The 17,203-nt window shown below is 48.9% G+C and overlaps 2 protein-coding genes across 3 annotated transcripts in view; one reads left to right on the forward strand and one right to left on the reverse strand.

The window, feature by feature from the left end:
• Positions 1–1,223: 1,223 nt before the first annotated feature.
• Positions 1,224–9,201, forward strand: ccnl1a (cyclin L1a). Its single transcript, XM_076049754.1, has 10 exons — positions 1,224–1,565; positions 1,790–1,864; positions 2,391–2,500; positions 4,113–4,233; positions 4,383–4,447; positions 6,437–6,536; positions 6,949–7,053; positions 7,139–7,392; positions 7,493–7,591; positions 7,676–9,201. Exons 1-10 carry the CDS (start codon positions 1,320–1,322, stop codon positions 8,151–8,153), a joined length of 1,653 nt encoding a protein of 550 aa, XP_075905869.1. The 5' UTR covers positions 1,224–1,319; the 3' UTR covers positions 8,154–9,201.
• An 814-nt stretch (positions 9,202–10,015) lies between these two features.
• Positions 10,016–17,203, reverse strand: part of veph1 (ventricular zone expressed PH domain-containing 1) — a 48,332-nt gene continuing 41,144 nt past the window's right edge. Inside the window, exons 13-15 of one of the 2 annotated variants that reach the window (XM_076049752.1) lie at positions 13,940–14,076; positions 12,695–12,748; positions 10,016–12,591 (exon numbers count right to left, since the gene is read on the reverse strand). In XM_076049752.1, coding sequence (XP_075905867.1) covers positions 12,409–12,591; positions 12,695–12,748; positions 13,940–14,076 — 374 coding nt within the window. In that variant the 3' untranslated portion in view covers positions 10,016–12,408. The remainder of the gene's footprint in view (positions 12,592–12,694; positions 12,749–13,939; positions 14,077–17,203) is intronic. The other variant, XM_076049751.1, reaches the window with a different exon arrangement.

Consider the following 17,203-nt stretch of genomic DNA (forward strand, 5'->3'; position numbering starts at 1 on the left):
CCGCTTCGTGCCTCTGGCTCCCTCTGCTGTCCATTCGGAGCTATCGCAACGCCTTGGGCGCTGAGGAATCCTCGAAAACCGACTGTACCTGTGGCTCTGACCGTCGTCCCACCCAGTGTGTCATCAAAGGGCTTCTTCGGTTCTAAAAAATAGTCGAGGGACCCCCTGTTGCCCGGAGTTGTTGTTATCCCACACCCTAAACAACTCATTATGTGAGCTGTATTGTTATGATAATAGTGGGGTGAAACCCATCATCATCCATTAGTGGGACGTCGGCTCCACCCTGCGAGGCCTGCAGGATGTTTCCCACCCTGCTGGGAGAGTCAAGCGTGGCTGGAAGGTCTACAGTTTCCGAGACATTCAACACTCGGGGGGGGGGGGGGGGGGGGGAGACTCCCTAAACAATTAAACAAATAAAGTTTTGCGAAAACATCCCGGAGTAACCAAGGTGTCTGCGATTAGAAAGTGAACACGATCACTTTTTCACCTCTGCACAACCCTGGGAGCTTTTGAAAACGTTGTCTCGCTCCTGAGCCATTTGCCAGTGTGTAGTAAGTAGGTGACACTTGCAGCTCGGTGCGAGTCAATCTGGCAGTTTAAACGATATTCCGATCAATAGAGATGTTGAACGATTCTTGTTGTGACGGTTTGTGATTGGCGGATGAATATGTTCCAGGGCGGTAGTGGTGATATGCCCGGACTTTCCCGTAAATTACGTCACGGCGCTCCAGGCCGGAAGGTACGCGGCGCCAACACGAACGGTCACGTGCGCGAGCAGGTGAACTACTTGTTTAAGACACGCCGCACACAATAGAGAAGTCATGATTGAACCTGTCGACTAATTTGAAGTGTCTTCACAATTTATTTAGTGGTGTATAACAAAGGAACACAAAGCGCCCGAGAGTTGGGTGGATTTTTTTTTTTTTTTTATAAAGTCTCTCACAATTCCGAGATTAAAGAGGAGTGTTTAAGTGGCTACTTTGATTGGCCAAACTCCTGTTGACGAGACCCAACGAATCTACACGACATTTCTATCAAAACAAATATCGCAATTAAATGTATACATTGCCGTGTTTTTTTTTTTTTTTGTTGTTGTTTTTTTGATGAATGGCCAGTGTGATACAGGAGTAGCGCTACGTGTCGCGGCCCTAGCTTCTCGTTCCATTTAGCCCTTGCGGATGTGCACAGACACGGGGAGGGGGCGGTAAAATGCCAGTGACGTCACATCCCTGCTCAGTCACGCTGGTCCGTTGCGTCGAGGCCGGCTGAGTGCTTGCCGCTGGGAGTCAACTGCAGTTATTTTTTTCCCCCCTCCCCGAATGAAAATGGCCGCGGGACCGCTCTCAGTTTCTTCCAACGCATCCACCAACAACGATGGCATCCTCATCGGCGACAAAGTTTACTCGGAAGTCTACCTGGCGATCGACAACTCGCTCATACCGGAGGAACGGCTCTCCCCGACGCCGTCGATGCTCGACGGCCTCGACTTGAACACGGAGACCGACCTCCGCATCCTCGGATGTGAGCTCATTCAGTCGGCGGGCATTCTTCTCCGACTGCCGCAGGTAAATAATCCCTTACGGACTTAAAATAGCGACGGGTAACATAAGAAAACGCCAGTGAGCGGTTTTATTTAATCCCGTAGCAAAGCCCTGGTCGTATCGTGTGTGTTTCGCTTAGCTTCAGACGTTGGCGTGGTGGACCTAAAATGGCGCCGATCTATTGTGCAAGGTTAGGCCGGCTTATGCAAGTCATAGTGCAACAGTCTGTCCTCTTCTCCGGTCGACAGGTGGCCATGGCGACCGGCCAGGTGTTGTTCCAGCGGTTTTTCTACTCCAAGTCCTTCGTCAAGCACAGTTTTGAGGTAAGTTCCCGCCGGTCGGAAGCGGCCCGTGCGGTTGACGGCTAACGCTAGTTTAGCACAACGTCGTGGGTACGTTAGTCACTGACGGTTAGCGGCAGCCATATTGCCGACGGCGGAGTTTCGGGAGCTGACAGAACAATAAGGCAGCATGTTTGCGGCTGTAGAAGTAATATGTATTCAGTGGCGTGTTTCAATATGTTTTATTTCCAATTACTACTTAAACGGTGTTCGGTAATGTGGCCTCTTGGGAGCGCGGGCGTTGTACGGGGGCCCCACATGACCAAATAACGTTAATTCAACAAAATGGCGATCGAAGCAAACGAAAATTTTGCTGCTTTACAAATACCTATAGTGTCATTAAAATAGGTGTCGGTTTCGATTTCTTTAAAAACATTGGAAAACTGCCACTTGTTATCTAATAGCTAAGACACATTTTTTTTTTTAAAGACATCTTTTCCAAACCTTGAATACATGTTGTCAAGCCTGTAATCGTCACGTCCTCCCAACATGTGGTTTCTCTTTTCAGATTGTGGCGATGGCGTGCATCAACCTGGCTTCCAAGATTGAAGAAGCGCCGCGCCGAATACGGGACGTCATCAACGTTTTCCACCACCTGAGGCAGATGCGAGTGAAGAAGTAAGTAGACGCAGGCCTCCTCTGGAAACAGATGGCATGCCTCTGTTGCTTTATTTCAACATTCAAAATGTCGTATGACCCTGACTTGTTTTTGTTGTGAATGTGTCCTTTTGTTTACCTTTGCACTCTAAACCATTTTAAAACTTTTCAGTTTCTGCCTCACGTGTGATGTGCAATTACACTGACATTGTTATCTGCGCAAAATTAAGAGAGAGAAAAAAATGGAGCTTATACAGACGAGGCTAAGCTACATTCATCTGTTTATGCCTCTGTCTTGAAAAAAATTTGTACTTGTCACTAGTTTGGGCTTTGGCATTAACTTGGATTCTTTTTTCCCTTGCAACCAACTAACAGCGACCAGCTACATTTACCAAACCCTGGGTGATGTGGAATGGTACGTAAGATGAAGCAGTCGGCATGACAACCATGATGCAAGGGGGGCTCTCACCTCCGCCTAGGGCCACCCCACCCCTCCTGTGGGAGACGCCCATGGTCTGAGCCACCGTGGGGCACTGGGATCGGGGATGACAGGTTGGCCGAAGGTCCTTGGTCCCCGGGGCCCCTTGAGGACTCCTGTGGTTCAGTCTTAATCTTTGGGTATCTGTACGGTCAGTCTCTGGACCATTTGGGTAATGTAGTCCCTTTTCTCTGAGTGCTCCACACCCATGCATTCTATTTATGCTGAAAAAAAGAAAGAAAAAAGTGCAACTCCATCCACCAACTGTGACCCATGGCTTTTCCAGAAATCTCATCCTGATCATTGAAGTCGTTATGATGTAGACGTGTGAAAGTCATGCCAGCTATGTGTCTGTCAGCAGTTCTTTGCTGTAGCCTGACAGGCGAGCATCAGACAAGTCAAAGTCTCATCTAAAGTAGTTATTCTGCACCCATGGGACCGCCTGTTAAATGTCTATGATGTAAATGTCAATATACTGAGAATGTTGAGCTGATAGTCCTTGCATGTGTTTATCGGCATGTCCAAATTCACTGCTAGGCTGCTAATCTTATAAGTTACATAGACTTCTTTAACATGAAAGTTGCTTGTGTGTGAAAATCAAATGTAAAGCCACACGGTCCTTGTGTAAAGTTGGCCTTGATTTTTTTTATTGTGAAGTCCCAATACACACGCAGGGAGCTCACGGTTTGCAAACCAGGTGGTGTGGGAGATTCCAGCCACTAGATGTCAGATTGTCAGCTTGGAGTGAGGGAGGTGTAGCCACAGGCGCTGGTTCCTTTACGTTCATCTCTTTGTGTAACTGCTGCATTCTCACGGAACCGACTTCCTGTCAGACGTCAAAACTTTTGCACCTGCTGTCGAGCGAGAGGTGTGCACAATGATCCGAGTTGATGTTTCTGTCAAAGCTGGGAAACGGGTTTGAGGTGTAGTGGACTGGATGCACGGCCCCAAAGTTTCACTGGAACCACAGGAGTCCACAAACCCCCAGCAAATTGTCAGGCATTTCCAAAAAAAAACAAACAAAACCTGCTGCTCCGAGTTGGTTGAAAGGGGAAAAAGAAAGAGTGCAACAAAAACCAAGGGGCACTTCACTTAAATACTTTATATTTTTTATGGGGGGAAACATGATTTTATTTTGATCCCTTTACAAACTAGGAATCCAAGTTCATTGATTCTTGATCAGAACTACATAAATACCAAAAACCAAGTCATCAAAGCAGAGCGCCGAGTGCTGAAGGAGCTGGGCTTCTGTGTCCACGTCAAGCACCCCCACAAGGTGAGTGACGCCACACACACTCACTCACTCACACCATCACGAATGACACCACACACTGTTGTAGCTTCCTGATGCAGCCACACAGGAAGCGGATCAGAACCGAGCTTTAATCCGCCCTTCTGTCACTGACGGCTTCCTTCTGATTTCAGATCATCGTCATGTACTTGCAAGTCCTGGAGTGTGAGAAGAACCAGACTCTGGTCCAGACCGCCTGGTGAGTCCCCTCCCCGCCGCTCCCACTGACCAACTGCACCAAGTGCCGGCAGACCTGGGCTAAAAATACGTTGAACGAGTTTCAAACGCTTGCACTTCCCGAAGAGGACTCGGATTAATCTGCCGGGGACGCAGCCGAGTGCGAGGCCGAGGCTGCCAGATGAGTGCAGTGGTGCAGTGCCTCTTGTGTGTTTGAGCACCAGTTTGAAAAGCATTCAACAGCTGTTTTGCCCAGGTCTGACAGAAACAACCCCCCTCACTCCGTATAACCAGGTCCACTTTTTTTAAAAAGTCAGATGCAGCAATTTGGTCGCGTGTCTCGCTCGCTCTCCTGTCTTTGCTTCAAGTTCTTCTTTCATTTTTTTGGTTTGCGCTGCCCGGGGAACTCGGTTTAACTTTGTCCTTTCTCTCTACTCTTTGATTAAAGGGTAGTCCATGCTGGTAAGTCACATACAGAACCTCTGAACTCTGCCTCCTCCAACCACATGACCTCAGGAAGCTCCCCTCATTGGCTTGGCTGGCTGCCCCTCTTCTGACAGCCAATCCCCAGCCAAGATTGACTGAAAGGGGGCGGGCCTTTCTCAACAGCCAACGTCGTCTTGTTTTCTCTTGGGTTCCCCAAAGGATTTGTATTATTATCATCATCATCATCAAATTTTTTTTTTTTGTTTTGGTCTTGCTACGACAGGTTAAACTGTAACATGTGTATTTATTTACCCATGTAGCTGCAGACGCATTCACATTCTGAGCTTGTAGCTTGCTTGCAAAAAAGTCAGAGCAGAATGATTTTCTGAGCAGTTTGCTTGACTTTGTTCAGAATATTCTCACCAGTTGACTGTGTCCTGTACCCAACTGACGTGGTGTCCAGACATGTGTCTGTCTTGCAGGCTGATCCAGTTCTCAGGTTCTGCCGCCCAGGACCGGCCTCAGCCTCGTGTCAGTCTGAGCCCGGCGACACTGTCACTGTTTCCCCTGTTGTTGTTTACGATCGCCTGGCGCAGCGCAGGGCCGCCCACTAGTGGGGTCTGTGGGGTTGAACTGCAGTGTGACAACTCTTTCTCAACCAGTCCATATCTGACTCGGTGGGGTGTGTGTGTGTGTGTGTGTGTCTGTGTGTGTTACTGCATATACTGCATATTTTCTCTGGTGGAGATCGGCGGCCATCACGTGGATGCATGTTGAGCAGCGGCACCCCCCTCTGGAATGACATTTCACTGCGTTCCCGCCAGTGAGATATTACTTCCTGGTTTGGGTCCCGGTTCCGATGATCCGCGTCAAACCACCGGCGCCCGACTGCCGTCTCCCCGACCTCTATGTCTGTCAAGGACATAGAGGTTCCCGCCATGCTGTCTGTCTGACTCACGACCCCCCGCCCCCCCACTCTGTGGTTAAGCCCCATGCACTCAAACCCTTTCTGTGAGCGTCGACTCGGTGCCCCCCCACCAAACTCCCACCGCCGTCTGTTTCCATCAAATGGAATTCAGTCTGAGACATCAGTTTGCATCCGTTTCCCAGTGTCCACGCCACCAAACACCACCGGCTGCGTGTTGCCCGTCCTCGCCAGCAGACCCCCCCTCCTCCCTCCACCCAGTCATCCCACACCCCCCCCTCTCCCCACTTCCTGCTTCATGATGTGGTCAGGTTGTCTCGGCAGGGTCTCCTTTGGTCACTTTGCTCTCTGTGTTGTCATGCTTTTACCTGTGACACGGCCTCCTCCCCCCCCCACCCCCATGGACTACCCAGAGAAACGGACAAAGTTAAAACTTCATCCCACAAAGTTTTACTGTTGGCTGCTGCGCAAAAAATGCCTTTGTGTGTAAAATAAGAACGAAGAAAGAAAGGAGAAAAAAAAAAAAAAAAGAAACCCCCAAGCAATTGCGGCGTCTTCAGGGCGAAGGTTTTCATATTGGACCCGGCTCACCAGTGTTTGTTTGTTCTGCTGTGTAGAGAAGATGCTATGTTTTGGTCCCCGTGTGTTTTGTGTCTACAGGAACTACATGAACGACAGTTTGCGCACCAACGCGTTTGTGAGGTTCCAAGTGGAAACCATCGCCTGTGCCTGCATTTTCCTGGCCGCCAGAGCCCTGCAGGTAACCAGGCAGCGCTTGTCGCTCTGTCAGTCGCCACAGGTTGCTTTGCGAGGCACCGACGTCGTCGCAGCGCCGTCTCTGCCCGAGCAGGATCGTAGCGACGCTGAGCCCCGTGTGAAGTTTTTACCAATATAAAAATCATCAATCAAGCCAGATGTTAAACTCGTGACCTTTAAACTCTCAGAACCAGGACGAACTGGCTGAAGAAGAGTTTAAACACTTGTTAAGCGTCTTGTCGTATGAGATGGATGTGTGCGTGTGTGGAATCTTGAGTGTATCTTCTCGTGTATTTTTACCTGCACCGTTGGTTTTGCACTTAAAATGTTGCTGTACAATATGCAATGACAGTAAAGTTATTATTATTACTACTAAGCCCTGATGTGCAGCTGAAACTGTGACCTCTGTGTTGCAGATCCCTCTTCCTTCCAAGCCTCACTGGTACCTGCTGTTTGGAGCCACTGAAGAGGAGATCAAGGAAGTGTGCGTCACCACCCTGCGGCTGTACACCAGGAAGAAGGTGAGTTGTGTGTTGTGATTGTTGCGGTTCCCCCCCCTCCCACACCACTCGCTGTTCGGCCTTCTAACCCCCCCCCCCTCCGCAGCCAAACTACGACCAGCTGGAGAAGGAGGTGGAGAGGAGGAAGGTGTTCCTGGCCGAGGCCAAGCTGAAGGCCAAGGGCCTGAACCCGGACGGCACGCCGGCGCTGACCACGCTGGGTGGCTTCTCGCCCGCCTCCAAGCCCTGCTCGCCCAACGTGGTCAAAGCGGAGGACAAGTCTCCCAACCCCCAGGCAGCCAAGGCGGTCAAGAAGGAACCCGACGCCCGCAACCAGGTCAACAAGAGTCCGCACAACGGGTGAGGCGCCTGGCGGCTCGGAGGATTCTCTCCGTTTCTGCACGTTTGTCTTTCCTTCTTTTGCCAACTGCCTGCTTCTGGTTTCCTTCCCCTCCTCCAGTTTGAGGAAAGACGTGAAGATCAGCAGGAACAGCAGGAGCCGAAGTCGAAGTCACTCGAGAACGCGTTCCCGCTCGCGCTCACGATCTCCCCGCAGACAGTAAGACCCTTCGCCACTCACTTCAATCCAACACGTGGACGGCTCCTCGTTTCTCACCCTCCTCTTCCTCCTCCTCCTCCTCAGTTACAACAGCAGACGCAGTCGTTCGGGGACCTACAGTTCGGGCTCCCGCTCCCACAGCCACAGTCCGTCGCCCCGCCGCCACCAGCCCTCGCCGCTCCTCCCCCACCTCAAGTCCAAGGCCGCCAGTCACCACGGCAACAGCGACTCCAAGTCGGGCGGCCGCCACAGCAACAGCGGCGGCTCGGGCCACAAGAGGAAGCGCTCGAGGTCGCGCTCGCGCTCCCGCTCGCCCGGCAAACTGGAGCGAGAGCGCGAGCGAGAGAGGGAGCGGGAGCGCGAGAGGGAGCGCGGCTCCTACGACCTCTCGTCCAAGAAACACAAACACGAACGATCGTCGGGCCACCGCGCCGACCGGCGGGAGCGCTCCCGCTCGTATGAGCGCGAGCGAGAGAGGGAGCGCAGCCACAAGAGCAAACACCACGGCGGCGGCGGCGGCAGCAGCGGCCACTCGGGCCACGGCGGCCGCCACCGCCGCTGATTCACCAGCGACCAAACTCCTTCACTCGACCGTCGGTGCCGAGACCTGCTGGCTGGAGTCTCTCCTCCCGCTGGCTTCCAGTGGGTCAGCGGATCAGAACCGGGGTTGAGTCTCGCCACTCTAAGCGCTGCACCTCTGTCCGAATTGAATCTTTTCGGTTCATCATGAAACGGAACGTTAAAGTCCCGTCGTTTGCAGGGATTTCGATTCCTATCGTGATTCATCCACGTTTGGCAACCTGTCTCCACTTTGTCTGTTCTGTCCCGGGAACTAAAATCCCCGCGACATTTTCCACCAGCATCTCGGCTCGGGTCCGATCCCGGCCAGGATCCTGGTGCCGATTGCTTTCTCTAGATTTAACTGTTGCGGCTTTCTGATAAAACTGCAGCGTCAGCCTCCAGCCAGCAGGGGGCGTTGTGTCTCGCCACACAGTAATCATGCTGACAGAAGTGAAGGAGATTGAACGAGTTTTGTCGCGGCGTTGGCTTTGACTTTGACCATCATATCCTCGATGAGAAGTTTGTTCTTTACTCTTCCATCACCCTCGGCCCTCATCCATCGCTCCATCCTGCCCTCGTTTTCTTGGGTTTTACATGAAAAATTGTGGACTTTGGGGGGAAAAAAGATGTTATTTACAGTGTAAAGATGGATTGATCGCCACTGACAATACGTGAACGCTTTGATTTATAAAAGCAAACTACTCAGTGGAACGTTGAATGAATAAATGTAGAATAAAAATCATTCAGGAAAGATCATTGTTGCACATTAAGGGACTGGCAGACGAGTGTATGTTGAGTTTCACTTATTTTATTTTTTCTATATTATGACATGTTCCAAAAGCTTTGTTTTGTACAGTTTTCAAAAGGTTATTCTTTCGTTTCTGTTTTTTGTTTTTCATAAAGGTGACCTGGTTATACATGTATTTGTTTTTCCACCAGAACAGCGGTTGCAGACTTGATTTGAAACTTTTAGTGTCTTCAATTTGTTACACTGGTTTTAGTCTGCAATTTAATTTTTATTCAGTAATAAATGAGTTATTACACTGAAACGTGGACTTTGTTTTGTTATTTGAGTTGTGAGAAAGATGTAGCGACAGTTTGGTGTAGTTGGGAGTAAAAGTTCTTACTTACTGTGGCCACAAGGTGGAGCCTTTGACCTGAATGCGAGCACAGAGGAGTCAACTTCCGAAGGAACACGGTTGTAATTGAATCAGTGACGTAACAAACACGAGTCCACCCACCATGGGATTTGAACTACCACCCTGAGGTGCAGAAGTCATTTTCTCTTAAGTTGTGAGCTGTTCACCCGCTGTGACACCCTTTCTGCCGGCGCATTAACTTTCGCTTCGGGCAATCAGTCGTTAAAACTCAACTCAAACCATAGACCCCAGGAGCCCATGCTGTGTCATTTTTTCAGATTTTCGGACATTTCCAGATTTTGCCTTCTAGCGTTAATTCTCATGCTATGGCTACGATGATTGGATGATCCATTCTGTGAGTTTCGGGCTGATTGAAGTATTTTTTTTTTTTTTTTTTTTTTTTTTTTTTTGTCCCAGAAAAAACACATACTATGTAGTTTTTTTTCAGAATTTTAGACATGTCGAGATTTTGCACTTTACTACTCAAAATCGTGGTAGGTAACCTATGATAGACGATCATTTCATCGAGTTTCAGGCTGAACAAAGAGTTTTCTTGAGTTTTTTTTGTTCCAGATACCGAATTTTGGAAATGTTGAGAATTTGCATTCTTCTACACAGTCTCAGGCTAAACATTTAGACTCCTGACACATTTATGTGTCTGTTTGGGCCAACAGCCCGTAAAGAGCTGCTCCACCCATTGCAGGACTTGAACTTGAGAAACCGAGGCCTTACTTTGACTGATCTGACTGGTTCAGATTTATTGCTGGTTTGCGTCAGCCGACAAGGCAGTGAGGACACAGTGAGACAACAGCAAAACAAAATACAGCATTGGTTTGTTTACAGTACTGATTCAGAGGAGTAGAAAAAAAGTACAGTCTCATTTGTCGTTTCAATAAATATTGACCTTTTATCAAAATCACATTAAATCAAATCTCATTCGACAGAAAACTAAAGATAAAAAAAGACAACATGGTTCACTTTTTTTTTTTTTTTAACATACTGGTGTTAAAAATGGGTCGATACATTCAGAAAGGTTAATACTCGTGTGGAATCACGTTGACGTGTGCAGCTTTTCATTCACAGCAGTGTTCAGCTAATCTCAGTGTCGACGCAAAGAATCTCAGAGGACAAGTTATCGATCCGTCCCTCGTCTATTTACACAGCTGCCTACAAATGTCTTCAATCTATGAGCATAGCAACACATACACACACACAGGTACACACAGATACGTGCACACACAAACGCGTACATTTGTTGATTTGGCTCAAACCCACCGGTTAGCGGTGGGAAACTGACAGCGCTGACATCATCACGGTGAGACAACTTCAACGATCACGTGGTCGGACGTCCGGGTTCCGGGTTTGCGTGAACCTTTGTACTCGGACACTACGACCTACAATGCACTGCAATGCATCAGGAATTGACATGTAACTTGACCGGATAACCTGCCACTTCCTGTGGGAGGGGCTTGGATGGAGCACTGCAAGTAGGTCAGAAACTCCCCCTTCGTGTTGCTAATGGAGTCTTGGAAGGAAATACGATGTTATGACAACTTTTTGTTTATCGACTTAGACAAACCACCGCCTGACGGACAAGCGTGCGATGGTTCGTCCAGACCACCAAAGGGCTGGCTGGGTTTTTTTTTTTTTTTTTTTATACACAACAACCCAAAACCGAAAACGATTTGATCGCAAAGACCCGAAAGGAGAGACGAGCTCCTGATCAACAGCGGCACCATGCAGAGGAACTGATTGGTCACGGTGGAGCATGACGGTTCTGTGGGTCGTTTAGAAGCTTAAGTGGATCAAAAACATTTGTCAAGTAAGTCTTGCAAAAACAGGAGCCTAACAGGAGCGCTGCGAACGGCTGCTTTAAACCTCTCCAAACTCAGACAAATGAGTTTTTATGAGGTTGTGCAGAGAAAGACGAGGCAGTCGGTCTTTGGTGACAAGCCTGAGATGGAAGACTAAGACTTAAGCTCTTCATCATCTGTCGAACTTTGGGAATTTTTTACTTGGATCAACATGTTAGGAGGTGTTTCAAAAGCCCAGTTCTGGTCGGGCAGAGAAGGGACTCGCTGGAACATCGTGCAGCAACACCAACGTTTGACACAATCCCCGATTCTGGGAAATCAGGCCCGGGTTCAACTTCACGGCGTTCTCTCTCCAATGTTTTTGCATTTCTTTCTAAACCTGCACAATGAAGCAACGGAGGAGTTGACACAAGGAGGGAAACAGGAACCTGCACCTTCGCAGAGGTCCCACTGCCAAGAACCGGCTGCTGGGCACCGAGTCAAGGCGCTTGCACAAGAACAGAAACCTCAGCCGCAGCTGCAACTCCAGAGGGCTTTGTTTTATAAGTCTCCCCCGCTTAAACCTAGTAGTTGCTTTTTGTGACACGGTTCACTCTGACTTAGTGACCTCCTTTGTCCAGTGCAGTGTACGAAATCTCACTGGCCACAGATCATCGTCCACCAGTATTCAGTGATGGTTTATCGGCAGGAGGACTAGAAAAGGCTAAACAGTTTGACTCTTTAGGCCGCAATCTGCCTCTGTCCTCGTCCGTCTTTCTGTTACTAGTCACGTGTTTCCACCTTCACAATGTTCCTCCAATCACAAAGTTGCACGAAAGGAAAAACTGTGTTGTCAAAAACTGATCAACAAATCTTTGAAGTCGTAGTTTCAAACAGAAATGTGCAATAACGAGTCATCGGCTTGTAACAGTGCCACCTGATGGCCAACCTCCCAACTGCTTTAGTTGTCACACACATACACACACGCGCATGCACACGCACGCACACGCACACGCACACGCACACGCACACGCACACACACACTGTCCGCCACTCTCTGTTCAGTGTCGTCATTGTTGCTACGAGACGCGACACGACGTCCCCGCTGCTAGAAAGTCTTTATTGCTAAATCCTAAAAATAAACGTTGAGTCTTGAGGGAGTCCAGGTTTGCACAGGATGCTGGTCTGGTTTGGTTGCTGAAGCACACAGCAGCAGCATCTCAACACCACCACGCGTTCCCCTCTCAACTCATAGATGTTCAGTCAGTTGATTTTCACCTGGAAGGTCAAAACCTCCTGGTGGTGGCGCTGAAGGTTCCTGGGCTCACAGGTAGGTGGTGGCCTCTCGGTTCTCCCGCTCCCTGGCCTGGGCCACGGCCACGTTGATGCACTGCAGCCACTCCTCGGCGTGCTTCTCGTCCTGGGCCTTCAGCACGTACGTCTTGTCGTCGGTGAAGATCTCGAAGGCGCGCGGCAGCCCGCGGTCGCGACGCTTCTTGGCCACCACCTTGGAACGCGAAAGACGGATTTCACCCAGTTTTTAAAAATAAATAAATAAATGTAAGAACAAAGCTTGACGAAAGGTCGAAGACAGAAGAGTGCAGCCTCACCTTGACACTTTGCACCTTGCTCAGCTCGATGGGGATGTCGTCCAGCTCGTCTTTCTGTGGGAAGGACGTCAGAACACAGAAGAGCCTCCATTAAAACCGTGAAATTCTCAAATTCTATCTAAAGCACAGAAGACAATAATAACCAGAAACCCAGATTCTGCAGCATATAAACAGTGAGAGCCGCTTGACCCTCCGGGGTTCCGCCACCCTCTCAGGACGTGTTTGTTGCCGTGTCAGAGCTGCTCGACCACTCATTGCCAAACCAAACATGTTTTGATTCTTCATCTCGATTACCACTTGGGAAAATGAATGTCTTTCACAACCTACCAACCAGCTCCAGTTGGCAGAGAGAGAGAGAGAGAGAGAGAGAGAGAGAGAGAGAGAGAGAGAGAGAGAGAGAGAGAGAGAGAGAGGGAGAGAGAGAGAAAGACAGTGAGAGAGAGAGAGAGAGGCCTGCAAGCAAAAACATTTCCAATCTGCGGCTGCTGGGAATTGAATTCTACTCATTATTGTTCAAACCTGGGGTCTGTTTCTACACTCCAACCACTGGAGGCTGTTGTCCGTGACTCGACACTCAACCGCTGTTTGTACTTGGATGACACAACATCTGATCATTGTGTTGTAGCGGTTTGTTTTGTTTGTGGAAATTACTATTGAAGTTTGGTCAAAGAACAGCAAGATCTGACAAAGGTTTGGTCAGAAATGTTGTTCTATGCCATCCAGAACCTCTGGGCACTGCAAGTTTCTGGACAACACCTCCTGCTGCATCTTTTTGATGAAATGATCTGCCGTGATAATTCTCTCTCCACTCAGCGACCTTATTCTGAGTTATCAGCAAACGCGCTGAGCTCGTCCAAATTCTGCTGTTGCAAGCAGAAAAAAAAACCCTCTGGTCTGGTCTTCCCCTTGCAGCTCTTTATCGTCCTCTCCTCCTCCTCCTCCTCCTCCTCCTCCTCCTTCTGCTGCTTGCTACTTGTGCGTAATGATGTCTGTTTTGAGTTACGGCGTGTGAGAATGACTCATGTTGTTGCAGCACGCCGCTCTTGGCCTGCGGCGTGCCCCAAGGAGGCGTACTGGGGCCGGACTTAATTACACTGGGCTACAGCAGATGCTCCCCGGGGACTCGGGGAATCGTCACAGGAAGAGATTTCCACTGATTCACGCAGAATTTGGTCGCCGTGTTGCAGAAGCCGGGGGTGGAAAACACAGAAAAAGCTCGGGGCCCGGTTGCCAGGGGCGACGTACAGATTTGCCTCTCCGGAAGAGCAGCTGGTTCCCCGCCAGGGTGAAGTAGCGGGTTTTCCAGCGCTTGATGAACTTCCAGCGGACCTGCTTCTCCTTCAGCTTCCCCTCGATCAGCGGCTGCCCCTCCTGGTTGACAACTAGAGGGCAGCACAAACACAGACAGACAAGGCGGGAGATGGATTAGTAGTGTTATATAAATGTCTCTGTCGCTCTAACTGTTTCTCTCCATCTATAGTATATCAGGGATGCACCGATTCCACTTTTCCACCTACAGAATGAGTAGAGTATGAGTACTCACCGATACTGATACCAATACCGAGTACTTAATAAAGCCATTACACATTCTGGTATTACTTTGATTTTTGGATTTTTCTGCAGATGTTCTGTTATTTGAACAACATTCCTAAGCATGTTTTTTTCTAGTTCTTTCAACACATTGAACAGGATTGTCATACACATACACATACAACTAGTAACGGCGTAGTGGTATTGGCACGTATTTTATGCAGAGTATGAGTAGAATACGCAACTCCAATATGTGTATTATTTATTTGTCCCTTTCAGCTGGAACTAGCAAGGAACGGATCAGAAAGATCGGCTCTGACCCGGCGGAAGACCTTTGAATCCGACATTTAAATGTACATCGTTGAGTTTAATGAGCTTCGTTAAGTCCAACAGGTAAACAATCAATCAACAAAGCACAGGCTGAACTAAACAGCTCAGCATGTTTGGCAACCACATCAGTGACATTTGTCCCAGTGACAACTTCTCCATCTGCTGGCCAAAAAGCAGCCCCGCAGAGAATTTCATAAGACCCCCTACATGCTGATAATTTATTTCATCTGGCCAGCAAACTTATATTCTCCACAGTGTTTATTTGTTTTTGGGCGTCGGTGGGATTTATCGTGCGGCGAGATCTGGAGCTGCAGCAGAGAGCCGGAGGACGGGCAGGCACAGCGGTCGTATGTGGGACTGTTTTTGGTAATAAATCTCAGAGAGTTTCGTAACAACTGGCAACTGGACTTTCTTGAAACTACCACATCGTTATGCACTCGGCGGTCAAATTAAAAATGTAAAAAATGAATGTTAGAATTAGCGGCATAGTTTTGGATCTTCCTGATACGAAAACTAATCCAAGATGCTCAACCATTGTCACATGGTGTTGACCCACACTCAGGACTGAAAACAAAGCTGACACTAAACCAAAGGTTTAGCTTTGACGTCAGTTCTTTTGACTCTCGTCTGTCAGTGATCACTGTTTGTTGTTCAGCAAAAACCTAAAAAAAAAAAAAAAGTATTTTTTACCCGGTCGCTAAAAAGTCAAACTGTTCCAAATCTCGTTGGCATCGCTTGGTTGCAATTCTACAAAAAGCGCTTTGTGTCGTCGGTGGAGGAGGAGGACGTCCATCAGGCCTGGAGGGTCCTGATTAGCGGCGCAGAGCCAATCGGACCTCCTGGACAGAGTTGGAGCTCAGACCCGTGGAGGGGGGCGTGGAGGAGAAGAGGGGGCGGAAGCGAGTTAATAATAAAAAGGTCTCACAGAATGGTTTTCCATGAGTGACTGTGTAAAATTGTGCGACTATGTACTTGGACGGCGCTGTGACAGTGCAGCCAGAAGGCTCCAGTTCTGGGTTTTGACTGGCAACACAGACGCTGCCAACAATCTTGCAACGGTTCAGTGATTCAAAGAGTCGACCGACTGATGTGGCGACTCGTCTGAACCAGCGGCTGACGTGGTGAACAGTCACCGGGACACCGAGACACCGACAACTTAACGGTTCGTTAAGTTGCTGGTTCAGCCACTGTCCTAGAGGGGTCTTTTACGCTAATGTTAGCCACATTAGCTCCTCTAGGACAGGCAAAAAGAGTGGAAAACTGTTCTTCCAATTTAACCTTAGATTTAACAGATGAATTATATTTTCAGCGGTGTGATGAAATTCAACCAAAGGTTAAAAAGACATTCGTTGGGTAACGGATGACTGGAAAGTGCCTGTACAGCTCCTAATTGCAGGGTTCATTCAAAGAAGTGATGGTGACTCAGTGGAATGTCAGCTTCCAGAAACACGTCCACCGACTGGCATCAGCGCACAAAAATCCCAGGATTTTGTTGACGTTGTTGTTGTTGCTGTGGAGACGGAAGATAAAGCCGCCGGGGTCCAGAAGTCATCGCTCGTCTGCTTTGATGGCGACACCTGGTCGGTGACGCTGGGATGCGCGGTCGGCCTCGGGGCGAGAGTTGGACTGCCTGAGACACGCTGACGCAGTTGACAGGCTGCAGGAGAAGCTGGAGCAGCAACGACCTCGTCCCTCGGACCCCCGCGACCCGACGCAGGAATTCTGCCTCGCGCTCGGAATTTCGTGAATGTGCAAAATTATTTCTGACGGAGAAGAATTGTTTTCTGGCCGATGTTCCTTCAACATGACTGACGGCAGGATGATGGAGAGCTCGTTGGTGGAGGTCTTCCATCTTCCAGTGGAGGCGGAGGCGAAGGTCAAAGTCGCACGGCCGAACTTCCAGAAGACGTCTCACGCAGCCGTGAGCAGCGACAAAAATGTCTCGAGCCACGTCCGCAGCAAAATGGGGATTTCTGAAAGCAAACTTTTTTGCCATCTGGTTCCAAAAAAACAATCAACGTCAGCGGTGTGATGAAATCTCTCTCCGTCCACGTGAAACCACAACATCCAAATCAAGTAAGGATTATGAAAATGCCAGAGCAGTGGGTGGCGATATCTCTACCTCCCACTAACAGGAAGACCATTTTAGCCAATCACAAGGTGGAAAAAAAAAAATACACGATCGGAAGAGCAACAATTGCAAATCGAAGCAGCGTAGATTTCTTTCTTCACACTGTCACACGAGTACAAAATCAACACAATTAAAGAACTGGGACAGTGTGCGACAATGCCGGCAAGAGATTATTGCGTTTTTTCCTCGGTTTTCCTGTCCACGCGTTACCGCTGGAACCGGACTTGTAGAAAAAAAGTTCACCCTGAACTCTGATTACAAAAAAAACCTCCAGTTTCAGGAGCCAACAACTACGGTTAAAACCGTGCAGAGAAACACACAGTTTTAAAAATACCCGTGTTGGTGTAGACGACCCCTGAGACACACATACAGTACGTGCAGAGACAGCAGGCGCTCGTTCCAGACTCCCCCTTCAAAGGCATTCCTGCAGCCTGTGTAGTTAAATTCCACAGTACATTCATCATCACCGCGGCCTCGGAAAACAACTACCGGTTGCGCAAAGTCGGAACTCCTTCCTA

This window comes from Nelusetta ayraudi, unplaced genomic scaffold (assembly GCF_046127955.1).
Source record: "Nelusetta ayraudi isolate G7.1 ecotype Tasmania unplaced genomic scaffold, CSIRO-AGI_Nayr_v1 ptg000120l, whole genome shotgun sequence".
NCBI classification, from domain to species: Eukaryota; Metazoa; Chordata; class Actinopteri; order Tetraodontiformes; family Monacanthidae; genus Nelusetta; species Nelusetta ayraudi.

What these genes read in the sequence shown, in the direction of transcription:
- ccnl1a (XM_076049754.1), top strand. Translation starts at nt 1,320, where the DNA reads ATGAAAATGGCCGCGGGACCGCTCTCAGTTTCTTCCAACGCATCCACC. An exon ending in TTCTTCTCCGACTGCCGCAG is followed by an intron (nt 1,566 to 1,789) that starts GTAAATAATCCC and finishes TCCGGTCGACAG; the next exon opens with GTGGCCATGGCGACCGGCCA. An exon ending in AACAAGAGTCCGCACAACGG is followed by an intron (nt 7,393 to 7,492) that starts GTGAGGCGCCTG and finishes CCCCTCCTCCAG; the next exon opens with TTTGAGGAAAGACGTGAAGA.